Source organism: Aulonocara stuartgranti, assembly GCF_965226115.1.
Source record: "Aulonocara stuartgranti genome assembly, chromosome: 14".
Taxonomy (NCBI): Eukaryota; Metazoa; Chordata; class Actinopteri; order Cichliformes; family Cichlidae; genus Aulonocara; species Aulonocara stuartgranti.
The window spans coordinates 33,853,717-33,874,249 of record NC_138950.1 but is presented as its reverse complement, the minus strand read 5'-3'; the positions used below and the strand labels follow the sequence as shown (position 1 = coordinate 33,874,249).

The 20,533-nt window shown below is 40.9% G+C and overlaps 2 protein-coding genes across 8 annotated transcripts in view; both read right to left on the bottom strand.

Moving 5' to 3' along the window:
- LOC309687345 (eukaryotic translation initiation factor 4 gamma 1-like) overlaps positions 1-3,114 on the bottom strand; it is a 37,801-nt gene extending 34,687 nt beyond the window's left edge. For all 7 annotated transcript variants that reach the window (XM_082502236.1, XM_082502242.1, XM_082502239.1 and 4 more), the window contains exon 1: positions 3,062-3,114. The gene's annotated coding sequence lies outside the window, so the exon portion shown is untranslated. The remainder of the gene's footprint in view (positions 1-3,061) is intronic.
- Positions 3,115-3,651: 537 nt separating this feature from the next.
- On the bottom strand, positions 3,652-20,462 carry psmd2 (proteasome 26S subunit ubiquitin receptor, non-ATPase 2). Its single transcript, XM_082502254.1, has 21 exons — positions 20,204-20,462; positions 18,947-19,003; positions 18,678-18,842; positions 15,996-16,117; positions 15,032-15,256; positions 14,752-14,910; positions 14,405-14,549; positions 11,246-11,306; positions 9,368-9,514; positions 9,118-9,224; positions 8,715-8,842; positions 8,522-8,609; positions 8,276-8,438; positions 8,012-8,113; positions 7,768-7,919; positions 7,572-7,655; positions 7,066-7,234; positions 5,226-5,320; positions 4,949-5,075; positions 4,711-4,829; positions 3,652-4,366 (listed from the first exon to the last, which is right to left on the bottom strand). The coding sequence occupies exons 1-21, from the start codon at positions 20,324-20,326 to the stop codon at positions 4,184-4,186; spliced, it is 2,721 nt and encodes a 906-aa protein (XP_082358380.1). The 5' UTR covers positions 20,327-20,462; the 3' UTR covers positions 3,652-4,183.
- Between the last annotated feature and the right edge of the window lie 71 nt (positions 20,463-20,533).

Sequence of the window (20,533 nt, the reverse complement as noted above, 5' to 3'; positions counted from 1 at the left end):
TACTGCTGTTTTTCTAATGAGAATCATAATTTATAAAATTAACATAATTCTGTATTTGATAAAATGGTGACTGACAGGAAAGCCTTTAAAGAGGTCATAGAGCAAGGAAGCAAAGGGCTGTTTTCACAAACAATTCTCTACAAATGGACCCTTTCGTAAACATGGGAGTCACACTGTGTTGGCCATTAGAAAGGCCACACAAAGTATGGAAGTGGATTTAGACCACTTCCATACTGGCTTCATTTCAGACCAGGAAGTTGCATCCGTTTTTTTTTTTTTTTTTTAAATACCGTTTTTGATTAGGAGCCACAGGAAAAGCTGCATTACCACATTTTCCACAAATCTGCTCAATACAACTTGATTTATACAATCCCCATTGAAAGCTCACAGCTTTTTACCATCATCTTGTTTCTGCTTCTCCTTTCAAGGGTCGCCACAGCAGATCATCTGCCTCCATCTTACCCTATGCGTCACACTGACCAGCAACAGGTCCTCTTCCACTACATCCATCCTCCTTTGAGATCTTCCTCTTTTCCTCCTGCCAGGCAGCTCTGTATTCTACATCCTTTGTGCAGTATATCCACTATCCCTCCTGCACACATGTCCAAACCACCTCAATCTTACTCGTCGCTCTTTTTACTATTACACTTCCTTTTTTTTGTTGAAGCCCTAACCCTGCTCATACTTTTCAAGTTTATCTTATTAGACATTATAAATTTCCATTCAAGTCACTGTTTTCTCAGCCTGGTTAATAATTCCTCTGACATTTTTTTTTCTGAAGTGGAGTGAATTAAACAGTATGGATGAAACAAACAAAACAATACTTTACAGTCTGTACTCCGCTGTTGACACTGACCAATAATCATCCCATTTGAGCATCAACAGTCTGTGACAAGCAGGCATCCCACTCTGACAATGATGAACATACAATTAGAACGTAGCTGCAGTGACACAGCATCACGCCAGCACAGCCTGTCTCCTCCCTCCCCTTCTCGGTCCTGTCCCCATGTTCCTCTGGTAACATTCTGCCAAAACCCACACATGCCCAGTCTCCAGGCTTTCAAATTTCACAACAGGATGCTCGGCAGTATCCTTATGTTCGGCAAACTGTGAGTAGCTGGCTCCATGTGTTTGTCTGCTGTGAGTTTTATTCATTTCCTCCAAATAAAGCTTGTCTGAAACCACTGCATATCAAATATGAATGTTCACTGATAGAGACAAGACAGACAATAAACACCTGCCTGTATTAGCTATATAGACTGTATGCCATCTATAAGAAACAGCATCCATTTTGGACCCACACTCCCAGATAAGGTCACATGGTTGCAGTCCTTAACATCAGCCTCGTGTTTGCTGCAGTAGACGAAGTGATCATCAAAAGGTTTAAATGTGAACATACCACCAATACCAGCGTTTGACTGCCCCCCACCATATATATATGTGTGTGTGTGTATGTATACATATGAATGACACAGATACTGCAGAGACATTTACACCAAGCTTGTCAAGACAACGGTCTGTCCAAACTGTGAGACACTTTTGCTTTGACACAGGGGCGTGTCAAGTGTTTACGCGTGCGCCAAACACACGGCAAATTCATCTATTCCCGTGTTATTTACAGTAAACGCATATTCACGCACAATAGAAGCTGCCCTAAACATCTGCAAATACAAACCCGCTGCTGCATGTTATGCAGTTAGCCATGCTGCTAACTTTCCTAGGCCCAACCTCGATCTACCACGTGGTTTCTCCTGCTACTGGCGCGACGCACAGCCCAGCTGCCGGCTTCACGCCAGCCACACCTCAGCCGACAGCACATATGACAACCATCTATTTCACGTACGGCACAAAGCATAGACGTCCAACAACGTGCAGAGGAGGCAGCAATAAAGACAAGCGTGACACAGGTCGGATCTAAGGAGGAGAAATACTAACCCGGTCGAGCTGAGCAGGTGGCTCCTGGTTCAATAGCTGCTATAGCTTTAGCTATATGAGGATAAACTGCGCGGCAGTGATGCCAGTGGTGTCGTGACAGTGATGGATACTGTAACTAACCCGAATGAGTCAGACACCTCAGTTTCACTTTGCAGCCAAACATCTCGCTCAGTTCTGACAACCTACCTACGCTTACACCGGTGCAGTACAGGGGATGCCGAGAGGAAATCCCAGATTCTCGTGTGGCTTATTTCCCACTGCAGTTGACAAGTTAAAAGCACAGTGATCCATCTACTCAACCACTCAGGCTCCAAAACACACTGTCCAATTTCTCTCCATTCCTGGAATTGGAGTTGTAGCATTTGTTTTGTTCATGAAGAAAAAGACTCTTGCTCCATGTATACATCCAGATCTTTAAATCAGCTTTACATGCTTGCCCAACCCGGCACCAATCACCATCACATGGTTTCAGGTATCAAGCTCTCAGTATGCATGTTATAATACATACATTAAATGATTCCAGTGATCTCTTTATGTAAAGCCGGGCAGTCAAAAAGGTGTAAAGGAGTTCTAATACTTTCAGTCGGGAGCTTGGCACTTCGGCAAAACACGCCTTCACCAGCCAAAAGTGGTTTCGCTGCTCACGTATCTTATGTAGGCTACTTTGTAGCTAACCTACAAACGGTTCAATAGCTAGCAGGAGAATTTACGTTTACCGGCGAAACAACAGCACTGTGACACGACAGTCTGTCTATCACTTTTCTTATATGATATAGTACACATAACATAATGTGTGTCCCCGAATCAAACGGGCATGTAAGCAACTTGGCTGTCTATCGAAATGCTAGCTTGCTAGCCGGACAAGCTAAAATGAAGAAAGAACACCCACGTCGCGTTAGCATGGAATGCTAGCGACCAGCTAGCTAGCTAATCCCTAAAAACACAGCAGGAACACCATCCAGCAGAAAGCACTCAACAAAGTCACAAGACACAGCCAAATCACCCCACTAAAATGTGAAAGGTAGGTCTGAACGTCCCACCAGAGTCTCCATAGAACAGAGACGTAACATTTATCTCAGATATTAAACGTTTCAATAAAGAATTTAGCTGAGGATCGTGGCGTTACCTTTCTCTCCTTGAGTCCGCGGAGCCGGACGGACGGAAAGTCTTCCCGGAAGCCGGTACCTAGTAATTCCGGCAAAATCCCATCACGTGAAAGTTTCCCAGTGATCATGTTCTGAACAATAATGCAAAATCTTTAGTCACCAGTGTTTTCTCTACTCTTCTTGTGAGTAACAGGCATCCATTGGCTTTTTCAGTGACTATAGTAGGCTGACGTTCTGACTTGGTTCAAACTATTATCATGGCTACTCTTTTATTATCACATAGCAATAAGAAAGGCATTTAAATGGAATAAATACTATAAATAATAATCTGCTTGAACTGGTGTTGGCCAGAGGGGCCGATGGCGCGATATGGCAGCCTCGCTTCTGTCAGTCTGCCCCAGGGCAGCTGTGGCTACAACTGTAGCTTGCCTCCACCAGTGTGTGAGAGTGAATGAATAGTGGAATTGTACAGCGCTTTGAGGTTCTCGAAAAGCGCTATATAAATGCAATCCATTATTATTATTATTATTATTATTGAATAGGTTTAGCAAGAGAAATAAAACATTTTGCTTCTTAATGAAAGAAAAAGAAAAAAAACACAGTCACAGCATTTCCACAAACTGGTCGACGTTTTTATTACTGATTCAACCTTGTACAGTACTGTAACAAAAACCAAAAAGAAAATCGTGATGCTGAATACACACTTTTAAATGCTTTTATTAAAATGAATTTAACAGTTGGCGGGGGAAACACATGTGATGAGGATTTTGCAGGATTTTAGTCATTCATTTGCTGATGTTGAACAGGTCCCACTTTATAAACTGGCCTCAGGTCAGTCAAACAGCTGGTTCAGTACATGTGGGAGAGATGGATCAAAATTGGAGCAATGAGGAAACCATCTTTATGTAGAGAGGATGAGGTCCCAGTATGCCCTCCCTGTGTCATACCAGTCCAATTAACCAGACCCTATCCATCCATTTTTAATGATTGCTAGAGCTGGGCTGCAGACGACAGATGAAGAAAGCCAGGCCTGTCTAGCCCTTTTCCAGCCATGCAATGAACAACTAATTATAACAACTGCCAAGAGCCATGGAGGGCTACCCTTAGAAACACGAGAAAAGGCCAGTGAGGACGGGTGCAGTCTAGGTTTCATAGTTAGGGTTCTTGCGGAGGATGACAAAGCCCTCCAGTATGGGCGTGACGGGCAGGTACTCCTCTGTGGCCAGCTCTGCCCTTTCTCCATGAGCCAGCAACACTGGCGTGGTGTGAGTCTGGAAACCTGTGATGGCCTTAGGCTTACCTGCCTGGCCCACAACATCCACAGCCTGTAGACAGGTCAGAGAAAATTGTGTTAAACAACCATGTCCATTTTTTGGCTATTAAATTACATACCATTCTCCACCACGCTTCTATTCTTAAAAAAAAAATTTTCTCTGAAGAAAAGAGCTGTTAAAGTTCTTCTTGCTTTCAGCAACTCTCAGAGAAAAAAAAAGACAGCAGAACCTGTTCAGGAGGGAATTAATTACATGGGTTAGTAGGATAGGTAATCTCATCTTTCTCTGAACACAGTTTGAAACTTTATCTGTGGTGCTTTGTGTTAGGGAGAAAAGACAGAGTCAATAAGCTCTGCAGACTTTAATTGTCTCAAATAAGTTATCCCAGGCTTTACCTGTCCAACTCTAACAGACACAGGCAGCGGTCGGAGTTCCTCATCGAATGTGACCAACATACGTGGCTGCATGGCTGCTACCAGGCCATAGAGAATGTAGTGAGATTTTCCCAGGATTACTGTAATGCACACAAGACACGAGGGGATGTTAGCACAGGAGACTCTCGGTTCAAAAAAAACTTTCAAATTACTGACTAATAATGGATGTGTGCAGCTGAGTGGGAGAAAATTAACTCACTGTTCTTGACGTCGAGGAAGGAGACGAGCACAGTGAGCAGTCCCGCCACGGCAACCTGACTCATCAGCTGCCTGTCGCTATGGTAGGGACAGAGTGTGAGTGTGCCTTTGCCCAGGTGAGTCAGACCCTGCAGAGGCAAACACAGCAAAAAGTCAATAATTACTCTAACACACACACGCAAGGCGTGCACGTACACACGCACTCACACACGCACTCACACACTTTTCCAAAAGTTAATTTGAGTCTTGTACAGGGTTCCTTTTGTTTTGCCACACACCTGAGCCAGTCGGACCATGAAGAGATTATTGGGATCTTTGGCGTGATATTGTGCCAGCTGCCGCAGCATGGCTGCCAGTCGGGCATTATTTGTGCCTGAGGAAATGGAAAAAATTAAGAGCTGTTAAACTTGTAAAGGGCATTGACACCGGTGGCACTCTCAGTCGAGGAGGCATTGAAAATGCCAACTAAGTAACATATACCTTCAAGCATTCTGTGAAAATTTTAGTGAGAAACTTTAGTCCAGTTAGTTTTTCGGATAGCTGGCACATTAGCGTCTTAACCAATTAGCATGGTTCTGCAGTACTGAGCAAGATAATGAACCATTCTATGCAAGCTGGGACATCTTTAACTGCTACATGACGATGTAGCAGTGTAGTTAAAGATTGAGCCACACGTTTTAGCTGGATTTACAATACAAGTTTGTTATGAATAATATGGTGAAAGGCTTGAAAAGAAAATATTTGATATCCCATGAATTGAATGCATGAATTCAACTGCACTCAATTTTAACTGCTTTCTGTATTTTTGTTCATTTTGGACCAGTTTATTATTCTACTTATAACTGAATTGACTAGGAAATTAGCTACTAGGAAAATCCCTTGGACACAGCAGCAGTTTACAAATAGCCAGCACAGGAAGAGATCCTAGTTCTAAATTGATCTATGATCTCAGTAAACATTTCAAAACTGGGTTTTTGGTGACTAATTTGACAGTCAGTAATTTCAAGTCTTACTTAATGCAAAAAGATGCTTATTTTGTAAAAGGAGTCTCATTGTAAAATGAAAATAAAATGCCCAACAAAGCAGGCTGAGGGCAAGGCAGTTTTCTGTAATTTCTTTAAGTAGTCCTCAGGAAATGTTCTCCAGGCTTCTTTAAGGCTCTGGGGAGGCCAGTCCATGACTAACAGTGTGTTTTTCTATCCAGATATGCCGCTACTGCATCAGCAGTGTGATTTGCATCATTGTCATGCTGAAAATGTATGCTGTTTCCAATCAAATGCTTTGTAGTCGGTATTGCATGGTGGATAAAAACCTGACAGTACTTTTCAGTGTTCATAATTACATCAATTTTGACAATATCTCCATCAGCACTGGCTGAAATGAAGCAACCATGACAGAGCCTCCACTGTGTTTCATAGGTGGTTGTGGATATTCACAGCTGTACCTCTCTCCTGCCCTCTTCTGTACACATTAACAATTTGAACCAAAACCTTCAAATTTAGATTCATCCCTCGATCAGACCTGTTGCCACTTTTAAGTCCAGGTCTTGTGTTATTTGGCATATCTCAGCCTTTTCTCCTTGTTCTCTTCCCTTAAGAAAGGCTTTTTGATAGCTACTCTTCCACTGAGATCATTTCTAATGACACAGATGACGTAGTAAGTGGAGGTGCCAGATGTATCTCTCAGCTCCTCTATCAATTCTTTGCTGATTTTTTCCCCTTATTTGTTAAGGACATGATTTTCAGATACTATTCATTTGCCGTAGATAGAACAAAAAATAGCAGGCTTTTAAACTATCTTTCACTTGTCCAGTTTCCAGAAATTATTTAAGGATGATAATATTTAGGATCAGATTTAGGATTGGTGTTATTAAAATAACATTCCTCTGAAAATGGTCAGGTACAAGGCCTGAACAGAAAATGAGTGAAAAAGCAGCCAATGGCCAAAGAAAACTCTTCAGAAAGCTGGAGAACTATTGCTCAAGATCATTTAAAAATATTACAAGTTTCTTTGGAAGCGAAATATCAAGAAATGAGGGGCGGCTCAATAGTTTAGCACAGTACTGTATAATGGCAACCATTGTTAGTTTTCATGATTTCATATTGTTCCTAAACTTACCACTGCCCACCATGCCCATGGCAAAGATGGAGTTGTGGGAGACCTCGGGGTCAGCATCATGGGAAAACTTGCTGAGGGTGTCCAAGATGTTCAGACGCGGGTTAGACACAGAAATGAGCGCAAGGGCCAGGGGCACCGCTCGCCTCAGGGTGGGCTCACCGTAACGCAGCTGATAAAATGCAAAGAAAGAAAATGAAAGTTCATGACAGCATAAATCAGGAATATACAGGAACAAAAACTGTGTTTCTAAATATATGAATTGCCTACTTAGGCTGTTGCACCCTTGTATACAAATGACAGAAAGGAACTCTTTAAGAATAAGAACAAGAATCAGGATAAAATGAGGAGTGATGTGAGTGAGAAGAATCAAATGCAGAACAGAAGTCAGTGCAGACTTCATTTTTGAGAAAACATGAATTTTTCTCACAGAGATGGTGAGATAAGGTAACAAAGCATTCAGCAATGAAACTGAAAAGATTCACTGCCAGTAAAGTAGTGTAACTGACCAGGTGTCCAAATGTTCGTAGTGCCATCTCTGAGCCAATCTCCTCTCCCATGGCAATAAGGGCAATACCAAGAACAGCCACACCCTGACGGAGTAAACAAAGTATTCAAGGTTTTATTCCCCTTCCACCCATCTAGGAAAACAGATAAATAAAAAGAACTGATGTATGATTATAAGGACTACAAGTCTGTCCTTACTTGGTGGGAGCCCATGTCAGCAGCAGTCTCCTTCTTGTCTTTGTCCTTCTTGTCCTTCTTATCTTTGTCCTCCTCTTTTTCCTTCTCCTTGGCTTCATAATGCTCACTGCAGATGTGGAGAAGCTGTTGCACCTTTAGGACATTACCAGATCCTGGACAGAAGAGGAGGAAATTATAGCAGTGAAATATAACTAACACAGTACATAGGTCTGCAGTAGGTGTGTGGTAAGCCTAAAAGACTAACCTGCATATGCACAAATATCCACTAGCGTATTGGCAAAACTGCGGAAAGGTTCAGGGACAACCTGCAGAGCTGCCAGAGTCGTCTCAATTGCCTCTCCTTTCCCTAAAGCCAATGAAATGACAGCAGTTAGAGCAGCTGACCAGGAGGAAAGAAATTATCCACTACAATAAGAAGATTTTATTCAGCACAAAATGATTCAGAAAAAGTTGTCAAACTTTGAGAAATTGTGCATTTTATTTTCCTGTGTTCTCCGCAAATGCATACCCAGGTGGTTGAGTCCCAAGCCCAAAGGCAGCCAGCGAGCATATGTGTCCTTCAACTCCTGTTCGTTCTTCTCCATGATGGTCTGGACAATGGTGGAGGTCACATCACCATTACAAGTTCCTACTGCGATCATACCACATGCCAGCGCCGTCACACCAACCACCTGAGGATTTAAGACACACAGAAATGATACTAATCTGATCCTCCTTAAGAATAGGGAGCTATATAGAAAATGTGAAGACATACCTCCATGCTGGATTTAGAGTCTCCCATGACAGGGAGAAGGAGAGACAGGACATCTTCTCTGTTGGAGCCAGCATAAGCAAGACCCAGTCTGAAAAAAAGAAGAAAAGGAGCAGGACATAATGTGATTACTTAACATTCAAAGAATATAAGACAAGATATCTCTATGGATGGTTTCTACAAGCATTCTCCTCACCCAAAGATGGCTCCTATCCTCATGATGTTACTATTGTGGAGGACGTAGTCAGACAGCAGGGCAAGAGCTGGATCACACTCATTCCTTACACCTGAGTTTACAATGCCACAGGCCAGAAGGGCACCAGACTGCACAGACAAGGATGATGCATGAGGAAAAAAACAAACAAAAAACCCCCAAAAAGTTTCACTTTATACCTCTCCCAATTCACAATAAGCCTGAGGATCACTTATGTTGTTCACAGAGTTAATTGTTAAAACCAAGTCAGTGAAGAGTGAGTTCTTTATATAACTGCCTTGCTATAAAAACAGTGCTACAGATGCATTACAAATGTCAAAACAGGACACTGATCTGTATATAAGGAAAAGTTTGACGTGTCCTCTCAAATATATCCAAACTATACCTTGATGTAGTCTTCAGAAGAGTAGAGGTATTTGTCAATCTGCGTCAGACCACCATCTACATCCCACAGCAGGATCATACCCAAGGAAGCTGCAGCGCTCAACATGCCTGAAGACAGCGGCAAATAAAATGTGCTGAAGACTGCCAGAAATGCTCACAGATATATGATTGTGAGATTGAAAAGTACCCAGTATAGCCACAGAAGCCCTCCACCTTTATATGCTGTGTGTGCTACGTGTGTTTTCTCATACCGTGGTCCTTGTTCTTGTACAGCCACTTGTTGCCATCATCTGTGAGGAGTTTATCTTGTCCAAAGGCTGCATTCACAAAGCCGTTCACAAAAGAAGAAGCCAAGTTCATCCGGGCCGAGTCCACTTGGGAGCCACTGCCTCCAAACCCTGCCACATACAGCACAAAGGTGATGGAGCGTGGGTACATTTAGCTCAACTTAACAGTAAATCACAAAACACAGATCGTATCAAACTACCTCATTTTGTCTTTAATGATGTGAATGGATTTAAAGAACCAAACACCGGCCTCTTAAAGTGAGCCAAGAGTGACAGATAGAGAGAGATATAGAGATACAAAGAGAGCAACAGAGAGAGAGAGAAGCACTTTTGCATTCAAAAAGAAGAGGATCCAGCTTTCTGTCTGGTCCACTTCAGCTCTGATGGAGATTTTTGTGAAGTAGTCACTCTTGTGAGTCATCCAGTGACGTCACTCCCATGATTGGAGTTTTTTCGGCTCAACTCAGCTTGGAACCCAAGGTGAAGAGCTACTAAAAAAAAAAAAAAAAAAAAAAGGTACCTGGTACTAGATACCACCACCCAGTGGAAAACCCTAAAAACTGAGTCGAATTAAGTCAAGTCAAGCTGAGTTGAGTTGCCAACTCAGTATTAGGGGAAAAGGGGTTTAAAATTTAATCATGTCTTGTACGCCAAAAAGCCAAGGGCTGGTCCTGTTACTGTACTGTCATCACTCTGCAAGTATAGATCCTTCCACTTAAATTCTGAAGTTCATCACTGAAGGGTCATATAGTTTTTATGTCAGAAGATTTGTTACTAGAGCAGGGCGATATGACCAAAAATATTTATCACGATATACATTTGAAAATTTGCGATAACGATATAACTGACGATATAATTGACACTAGACAAAATACTTTACAACTCCACAACTTTATTAGTGCAAAAAAACCAAACAAACATCTATGTATTTTCACTTAAACAAGCAGCTGTTTTTTATGTACAATAAAGTTATATAAAAATTCAAGAGTGCAAATGCAAATTCCTTGCTGACAGTTTAACCAAAAGGCATTTCCAGTGGAAATTGGCCGACATATCCTCAGCATAACCATGTATAATATCCACAAAACTTAAAAAGAGGTTATACACACACACACAATACGGTAATATTATGTTGAAGCACAGTACGTATCACTCCGCGAGGCTCCTCCCTACGATAGCCGTAATGCTCTGACAATCCATCAAGCGGTGCGGGTTCGTAGCTTAGCAAAGTCATACTAAAGCATTTGACAGATTTTCCAGCGCCGTGTACGACATAAAATCATTTCAAGGTCAGTAAACACAACCAGAATTCATACATAAGGCACACGGGATTATAAGGGGCACTGTCAGCTTTCAGAAAAATCAAAGGATTGATTTTAAGTGTGCCGTATTTTCCAAAAAACAAGGTAATAACGGCGGCCCGCTAGCATGCTCTACCAAAAATAGTGCTTTGATGTGCATCTGATAGACGAAAGCTAAACCAGTTCCACACCACTGAAGTTGCAGCATTTTTACAAACCAATTCTGGTTCATGCGTTTCATTCAACAATCCGCTTTCGTCCTTCTCATTCTCTGTCGCCGCCATGCTTTTTCCGCCATGTGCGTATGAAAACAAAGGCACTGCGCATGCGCGTTTTACCCATATTCTATCGCGATATTTCATTTTCTTATTGTTGCCCAACATTATACCGGTATTACCATGAACGGTATGATATGGCCCAGCCCTATTTGTTATCTTCTTATTTTTCATTCTTTTTAAAGAATGAAAATGAGTATATCAGTCTTCAAATTGATATGCCACCTAACAGAATAGAAACAGTAAACCTTTTCACATGTACTCACTGTTGTTTTCCAGGTGTGTTTTGTAGATGTCATCTGGTACTTTGGGCTCCATGATATCCAACTGGGGAAGACAAGACAAGTTTGTTATTAATAAAAGTAAAAAGGACTGCGTCATTAGAGAGTGAAGCTGTGCTTAGGGTATAATCCTCCATCTCCCTTTATGAATCATAGACCATTATTCATAAAGTGCCAGTGATGAGAGTCATTTTAGGCTTTTCATTCAGTGCTTTCACCATCTATTTGTCACCTACTCCAGAGGAAATTTATTCTGCCTCTTATCCTCTTTTTACAATTTTGGCATTACATTTATCTACAGTTCATCTCAATTAAATCTTCAGCAACAACCTTTCTACAAAAAACCTTGTGTTTCCTGTTTGTATAACTGATTCCACATAGTATAGACAAACAGTTTTAATGTGGAGGGTGGTACATTGGGGCCTTTCTGGGTACCTGAATTTTGATATCAAAAACTGGGCACAAAAAGGTTTGGATACTGGAAGTTTAGATGTTGCTGACCATAGGGCTGGGCGATATGACCCAAAATTCATATCTCGATATTTTTTACCTAGATGGCGATATAAGATATATATCTCGATTATTTTTTTTTAAAGCCATAAAGTAAGAACAAAAAGAGAGTTCTTAGTCAAAGCTGTGTCCCAGATGTCACACAGGCACTTTTATTAACATAGAGCATAGATGTACATAAAATTTACTCAAAAATAAATTATGAGCATTTATTAAATAATAATGCTCCATAAATAAAAGAAAACAATGTTGTTTTTGTGCATAACAAAAAGCTCACAATTGTGCAGTCAAAATGTAAACTAAAAGACGCTGAGCACAATAACAAAGACAGATTTCACAGCTGCTCTGTTCCCAACTTCTACTCTGTGACTGACAGCATTGAGTTTGAAATCCTCTTCGTAACCACGTCTCTTAACAGGTGCCATTTATGGTCCTTATACACAGTAGGGTAATATTACGTTGAAGCACAGTACTTATCACTCCGCGAGGCTCCTCGGTAGCCGTAATGCTCTGACAGTCCATCAAGCGGTGCAGCTCCGTAGCTTACCAAAGTCGTACTAAAACATTTTTTGACAGATTGCTGAGCGCTGTGTACCACATAAAATCGGTTCGCAGCCATCAAGCACAACCAGAATTCATACATAAGGCGCGCTGTCAACTTTTGAGAAAATGAAAGGATTTTAGGCTGTGCAGCGCCTCTGGGCTGCATGGCGTTAGCGTGGTTAGCTCGTTAGCGTGGTTAGCTAGCTAACACGTTGACGGCGTCCAGCCCCACGCACGGGTCGATGCGCAGTAACTCATTAACGGAGATTTGCCGTGTCCGTCTTGTCGCTTCCTGCAGGTGAAGCGATGGGGGAGGAGGGGGAGTTGTATTCAGTGAAGGAGGGGCGAGGCCGAGTAACGTTGCGTAAAGACAAAAGTGGACGAAAGAGAGGCAAACTTGCGGCTCCACAAGTATAGCTTTAACGTAACATAGACTATATCGATATAAAAGATATTGTCACATCTTATATCTCGTATAAAAATATATCGATATTTTTTTAAAACTCGATATATCGCCCAGCTCTAGCTGACCATATCATCACATTACATACCGTTGTTTCTAAACCTTTGAAAAACATTTCCTCAAAGTTGTTATTAATAACTGAAGTGTTGTGCAACGCAGGCGACAAGTTGTTACATGATAGGATGGATCTAAATAAGCTGTCATGATGTGAAAACTGGGCAATCAAAACACTCAATGTTTGACTTGTAAATTGCAGCTTTTTGTTGCCATTTAAGTTTTATTTGTACAGTTTGATCAGAAGTTACCGTCACTCATAATAAGGATGAACGTCACTCATAATTTTGAACTTTGCGTCAAACTGTTTCTCCAGGGTTGAATGACAGCATGCATGTTTATTGATTTAAAGAAAAATTACTGGCTTCACAAGGTGAATTTATTTTTTGGGGTGATTTTTTTTTTTATTCATTCATTCATCGAATTTTTATGACAGTTTCATTCTAATGGAGAGAGACTGAATATGAACAAAAAAAAATCCAGCAAAAACACATTACATTGAAGTTACAAATTGATCTGCATGTCTGAGTGATATAGGCATTTCATCCTCTCCATCCAACCAGAATTCTGGGTCTCACAGATCAGCTGTGTTTCTATGTGGTACACAGATTACAGTCAATCTATCTTTTATTGCTACAAAGCACACTTGAGCACAGAATCTATTTCTTTCATTCCAGCCTCTCCACCACCATTGGCAAGAACAAAAAGCTGTCAAAGGATGTCAGGAACAAGATTGTAGACATGCAACAGGCTGGAATGGACTACTAGACCATCAGCAACAAGTTTGGTAAGAAGGTGACAACTGTTTGAGCGATTATTCAGGTATGGAAAAAAAAAAAAAGACTGTCAATCACCATCAGTCTGGAGCTCCACGTAAGATCTTGCCTCATGGGTGAGTTTTACCAGAAGAAAGGTGGTGGATCAGCCCAAAACTACACAAGCTCACTAACAAGCTCGTCAAGAAAACAAGAAACTTGAAGAGGAGTGGGCCAAATTCCCTCCTGAGATATGTGCAAACCTGGAGACCAACTACAAGAAATTGCCACTGTAAATGCCAACAGGTCATGTCTTGCTTGGGGATCAAATACTTATTTCACTTAATGGCATTTTTGCTGTCGCTCTCCTTTAAAATGAAAGTACCATAACTATACTAGATTGTTCATTTCTTTCTACCTGAGCAAGCTTACAAATTCACCAGGTGATCAAAAAATTATTTTCCCCACAGTTTCCAAACATCTGACCACAGCTGTATATGCAACCTTATGAGCCAGAGTGTATCCCAGCTGTTTTAGGACTAACACATAAAGACAGACAACCATTCGCACTCACATTCACACCTAGGGCAATTCAGAGTTAACCCCACTATAAATAAAGCTGGAGTACCCAGGGAGTACGCAAACACGGGGAGAGCATTCAAACTCCACACAGAAAGACCCTGGCCTGATGGTGGAATTGAACTCAGGCTCTTCTTCCTGTGAGGCAACAGTGCTAACCACCATGCCACCCCTTATTGAACAATTCTCAATATATTTCTTAAACCTTAAAATACATTTCTTTATAACCTCCTGTCCTACCTCTCTAGCCAGGGCCAAGAAGTTGCTGTTGAGCTGCACATTTGACATGATCTCAGTCAGGTCTTCATAGTCCTCTACATCCTCATTAAGCTCCAGGAACATGCCATGACGACCCAACATGAATGCCATCTGTTTCTGGATGACTCTGGATAAAACAATAAAATTACAAGGAGTTTGTGTTTAATGCACGTTATCCACTAATATCTGACTAAATTACTTTGATATACCTTTATAGAGTTAAATATATATTCACACTCAGAAATTGTGTCAGTAAGTTTTGCACCTGTGAGAACCAACATGATCATGTTAGGTCTTTAAAGTTAAAGGCAGAACTTTAAAGTTCTTACATGTCTTTGCAGGATGTGAAGATGTTTTCGACAAGCTCCACATCATTGAGCATCAGGGCCAGGCGCAGGGCTTCTGGATAACAGTTGAACTTCCTGAAGATGTTCAAGGCACATCTCAGCAGTGCCGAGTTCTCTGGCTCAGGAACGTAACTCACACAGCTGAAGAAGTGAAGCACAAAGTTAAGAGATGCTCATATTCCAGTGAAAAATCACTAATTCATATTTATACTATACAACATGCTAAACTAAACAAGGTTTGTGTAGAATAGCTCAAACACACCTGGTGAGGTAGAGGCAGACTTTGCCGTATGCGTTTTCATCAATATAGTCCTCCAGCATGTCCAGCCTCTCAATCTCCATCAGCAGGTCACATGCCTCGTGCTCAGCATTGTGGGCCATGTTGTAGGGCACAATCTCCTTCACTAGTTTCAAAAGCGTTTCCTGCTGGGTCTTATCATTCTCCTCTACCTCCTGCCACTCTTTAGCCACCTCACCCGCAAGGTGTCTGAAAGACAGACAGAATAGTGACTCCAAACAGACTCACCAAAAAACGAGGCAAAGGAAAATAAAAATGTTTTCCACTTATTCATCAGAAGGAAAAACACAATATCTGTCAAGCTTTTGTATGAATTCCTTTCAGTATCAAATCAGACTTTTGGTGCAGACACCAAACTTAAAATGCAACTAATTAGACCTCAACCACTAATCCAAAGAAATCAGTAACTAATAATTTGGGAAGTGGTTAGTACTGACTTTTGCACTTTTCAAAAAGTTCCAAATAAGTGACAAGTTTCAGTTTCATTAGCAATCAGATGGTTACATGGAACATTCTCAATTACTAGAAAGTGAGACAGTGAAAAAGTGGAGCTACAGAGCTGCTGCAAATTCTACTGTTAAAAAATGTCAATGTTGAACAGTAAAAGCACATTATTGTGAAAGATATGTGGAGCTGTGGCTGCTCATCTCTGACTGACACATAGTGGACAGCAAAGAGGCAGTACTATGCTGAAGAACACCAGGGTGAACTGAAAGTATATTTCTAGAGCTGACAGCAGCTGTTCCTCTCACTGTAAGCAAACCAAAAAACCTTAGTGAACAGAGAGCCAATTAAGAGTCCTTTATGAAAACTTCAACATGTCTAAACATGTAAACCTGAACTCCTCAGTTAGATCATTCCAAAGCGGGGCCCTTTACTCAGCAGAAAACTTGTGGCATTCGCAGCACTCCACTGTAACATGTCTTACCTGACGTATTCATGTCCCCAGGAAGCCAGCTCTTCCTGGGAGCCCACTAGGCGGTACTTCAAACACTCCCTCTCACCGCTCATGGTCATAGCGAGCACTGATACAACATCAGCACAGAAGCGCTGCAACAACAAACATGAACACACACTGTTTAAACCCAATACTAATGTTGGATATTTTTCAAATGACCCACAATGTAATTGAGCACTTTTAACTAACAGTTCCATTTTAATCACACATTCATACAGCATTTCTATTAGGGCTGAACGATATATCGCATTTGCGATAATATCGCGACATGATCAAGTGCAATTTTCTAACCGCAAAGGCTGCGATTATACTCTGGACATGTCCAAATTCATGGGCTGCATCCTCCTGAGGCCGCATTTGTAGACCGATTACGTCACAGCGACGCGCCGAAGGCTGTCCAAATTACTACCATATCCCAGAATTCATAGCGCGGCCCAGCCAAACTCCAGTTTCCAGCAATGGCGGCCGCTAATAAGTTTTAAAATTACTCATACTAATCTTTCTGGGTCACAAAATAAACTTTTAACATATTTTCAGGCGAGAAAGTAGTTGTGTAAACATCAAATATCTGCTCGGTTTATCAAGATATCCCATATTTGCAAAAGTGCTTCGACGTTTTCAGAGGCGTCTGCTACCCACCAGCTCGACAGCTAGCCGGGAGCTCGAGGGTTACTGATGCGGCCGAGAACGGCACAACTCCCGGCACATCATTTTCAGATCACCGCGGAGTTTCGCTGCTCGGGTTAAACGTAATATATAAGTCACTTAGACAACCTAAAAATGTTATTGTTGGGCTTTTTTCAGTGTTTTGTTTGTTCGTGAGTAAATCGGTTTGGCTGAGATTAAAGTTATTAGATTAGATAAAATAAAACTTTATTAATCCCCCGGGTGGGTTCCTCCTTGGTTTTCACACAGCTGACTAAACGTCAAACAGAAAACTTATTAAACAGAAGTATGAGACAGTCGAGAATTTACGCCAGTGTCTGGTTATATTTTAGATAGCAAGAAGCAGACGGCCGAGTTTATTAAACTCCACCGAGACAGCGGTGACGCTAATCATAACTAGCCTTCTGATTATCAGAAGGCTAGACCGTCCAATTTCACGCCTTTAAACTTTAAAGGCGTGTTTGTGTGTGTGTTTATACAATTGCTATTATGTTTGCACTTTATGTGTAATGTTACTGACTGCAGAGATCAGTAAGATGTGTGTATTTTTTATTTATTAGTTTTATTTATTTAATATTATTTTTTAATTGAATGACTGTCTAGTAGTTCACAGATGTCGAAAAACTGAGTGTGGTAAAGCCACTGATTTTGTTTATGTATATTTCTGCAATCTGCACATTGTACTGACTTTCATTTTAATGTTTACACCAGGGTTCCTTGTCAGCACTTTATGCTCAGATGTTTGTAAGCTAAAAATAAACTATTGTGTATGTTCAAATATACTGTTGTGATTGAAGAAGTTAAATAAAAATGTCAGTCATCAATTCATGCATCACCTCATGTCATCATAACAGAGGTCTGTCTTCCAGGAAAGAACAGTTTAAAATTAATGTAATATAGTATTGGCCATACTATATGATGTATTGCTTGTCTTTGTTTAATAATACAGAAGACAAAGACCTTAAAAAATAATCGCATATCGCATCGCAATCGCAATATTGGGGCAAAAAAATCGCAATTAGATTATTTTCCATAATCATTCAGCCCTAATTTCTATACACTTCCAAGTACTTTGTCTACCTCACATTCATGGCCAAATAACCCGTCATGCATGTCTTTGAACTGTGGGAGGAAGCTGGACAACACGGAGGAAACCCACACAGGTACAGTGAAAACAAGTAAAGGTCATCCAAAAAGCCCCAGCGGAGGCTGAACTTGTAACCCTCATGCTAACCACTCCACCACCTTTCTTTCTTGGCTCTTGACGGAGGCCGTTGCTTTTTCTCCTTCTCACTCTCTCTCCCTTGTCTTTCCTGCTTGGCTTCTCATGTCTTTTGTATAGTCTTGCCGAGAAGCCGGGGCTTGGGAGAGCCCGATTGTCCTGCGGAGACATTTACTGCCGGATACTCGATGGACGTTGCGTCGTGTGTCTGGTGACACTCTCGATGGAGGACATTGAACGACATCTACCAATTCGGAAGTTCTGTGTGATTGGAGCTGGCTTGGACCTGGCTTATCAAAGAACAAGAACCGGCTACAGCTGTTCAAAATCCCATAAGGCTGGCGGACATGATCGGCAGGGCTGTGAGTACTCAGACTGTGTTTACTGAATGGAATATGGATAAGATCTTGGAGGTGGCACTGCAACGGGAATTGAGAGACCTGGTGACTAGTGACGGACATTAGACCAACTGCAAAATTGGAGGCATCTTAATTGCCCCTTGGGGACTGTCATACATATCATTAAAAATTCTTAATGGTCTCGTGCAATGCGTCAACCTTCTTCCTCTCACATCACATTTATTTATTTATATATATATATATATATATATATATATATATATATATATATATATATATATATATATATATATATATATATATATATAAATAAATAAATAAAAGTATAAATACATACACACACACACACTCTCTTGGGAATCTATTCATACTAAATTCAGTCCATTTTCTGGCCAAGAGTCTCACCTTGTTCTCTCCAGGGGCCATGCCCTCATAGATTTCTTTGAGCTTGCCATAGTGTGGGCGCAGGAATTTCAGGGGTTTAGGTACTGAGGTCATGGAGGTGGTTGAGGAACGAATCTGTCTGCGCAGTTCTTCTAATGCAGGACGATACAGTGCTGTGTTTTCCTCCTGCAAATGTGAAAAAAAAACAACAACCCAAAAATATTTTTACTTTGTAGGAATTTGTTTCATACCTCAACACACAAAGAAGTTGGAGAAATGTGAATACTCACACTCAGTCTCTCCACCATCATCTCCAAATCCTCTTGTAATTGCTTGTCTTCTTCTGACTGAAATAATATGAGGACAACATAAGAATGTCATAAATCAAATCCGTAAAAATAAAAAACATGACTCCTTAAGACCTCTCAATACTGCCGATGTTGCATATCAACACAATACATTTGCTTAATAAGTGTCAACTGTTGCCAGTCAGTGAGTATTATATAAACCGCTTGTTTTGGTGCAAGCTCAATCATTCAGTTCGGAAATCCCAAAATGTTGGGATTTCTTCCACTGAATTCAAGATACTTGAATTCAAAGTCCTGTATTCAGATTTCCAAGCAGAACTCAAGATGACATTTCTTTCTGTTAAATCTTAATAAAATCTTATAAATATTCAAGCCCATCAGTGGCGCAGGTATGTATTACTATTTACATACCACCAGGCATTGCTTAAATATGAACAGGAATGTGGTTTTCTACTTTATAATAATGATTATGTGTCTACTGAATTTGTCTAACAATGAATGTATGCCTTTTAAAGCTACTGTAACATATGGTTTACTAATAATACTATACTTTAATTGCGAGTTATATATATTTTTTCAGCATTTTTAATTTGTACACTTTTGTTAAACCCAATAGCATGTAGTATGTACATTATAACTATGAAGAAAGCAAATTTAAGTAGATTCAAATTCTGTTTGTTTGCACAAACTTATCTAAATAAAGATGCTGAATATTCGGAATAAGAATTCGCCTGTCCACGTTTGCACTGGATTTCACTTAGCTTTCCACTAACTGTAAAATGTAAAGTCAATCTAATTAGTTCTCAGATATGATATTGCAGAATAGATGGGATTTTGCTGCGTGAGTTTCTGTGACTTCACGTTAGCTGCTGTGTCATACAGTACGTCTTCCAGTACTAGCCGAACATGCTAGCAGAGCTACATTAATGCCAGCAAAGACAGCGGACATAACAAGTAGCAAGCTAACGCTAGCATACCGGCTGATGTAGGCTAGGCTAAAATTACCTAACGGAGGTTATTAGCAGCATTTTAAAGGCCCACAACGTACTAATAAGTCAGACTGGTGACATTTCATATGCTTATTAATTGCAGTCCAGTAAATTGAAGCTCGGTAGACTATCTTAAATCCCACTAACTTTTGGCCTGCTCGACCATGTTGTCAAAGCGACAGTGACTAAGGCAAATTAACACGTCTGGCTCGATTACATTTCAATGAATGAGCAAAAGGCCAAAATGTACCAATTCTTGCTCCTCTTTCTTCTCTTTATCCTTCCCCGAGGGTTGCTGGGCCTTCTCCTTGTCCTTGTCCTTCTCATCAGTCTTTTCGAGCTGCTTATTCTCTTTGTTTTTTGCCTCCTCCATGGTGGTGGCTCTGTGAACTGTTGGTTAGCAAACGGAAATGTTCAGAAAGCAGGAGAGCACCTTCTTCGCTACAGAAAATCTGTCCTGGTTTCACGTTACCGCCTCTACTGGCGGCGGGCTGTCGTGGTCGTTTGTGAGTACTTCAGGTCCCGTAAAACAGGAAACAGATACGCGAAATTTCATGGTCAAAGACACGAGAAACTGCGC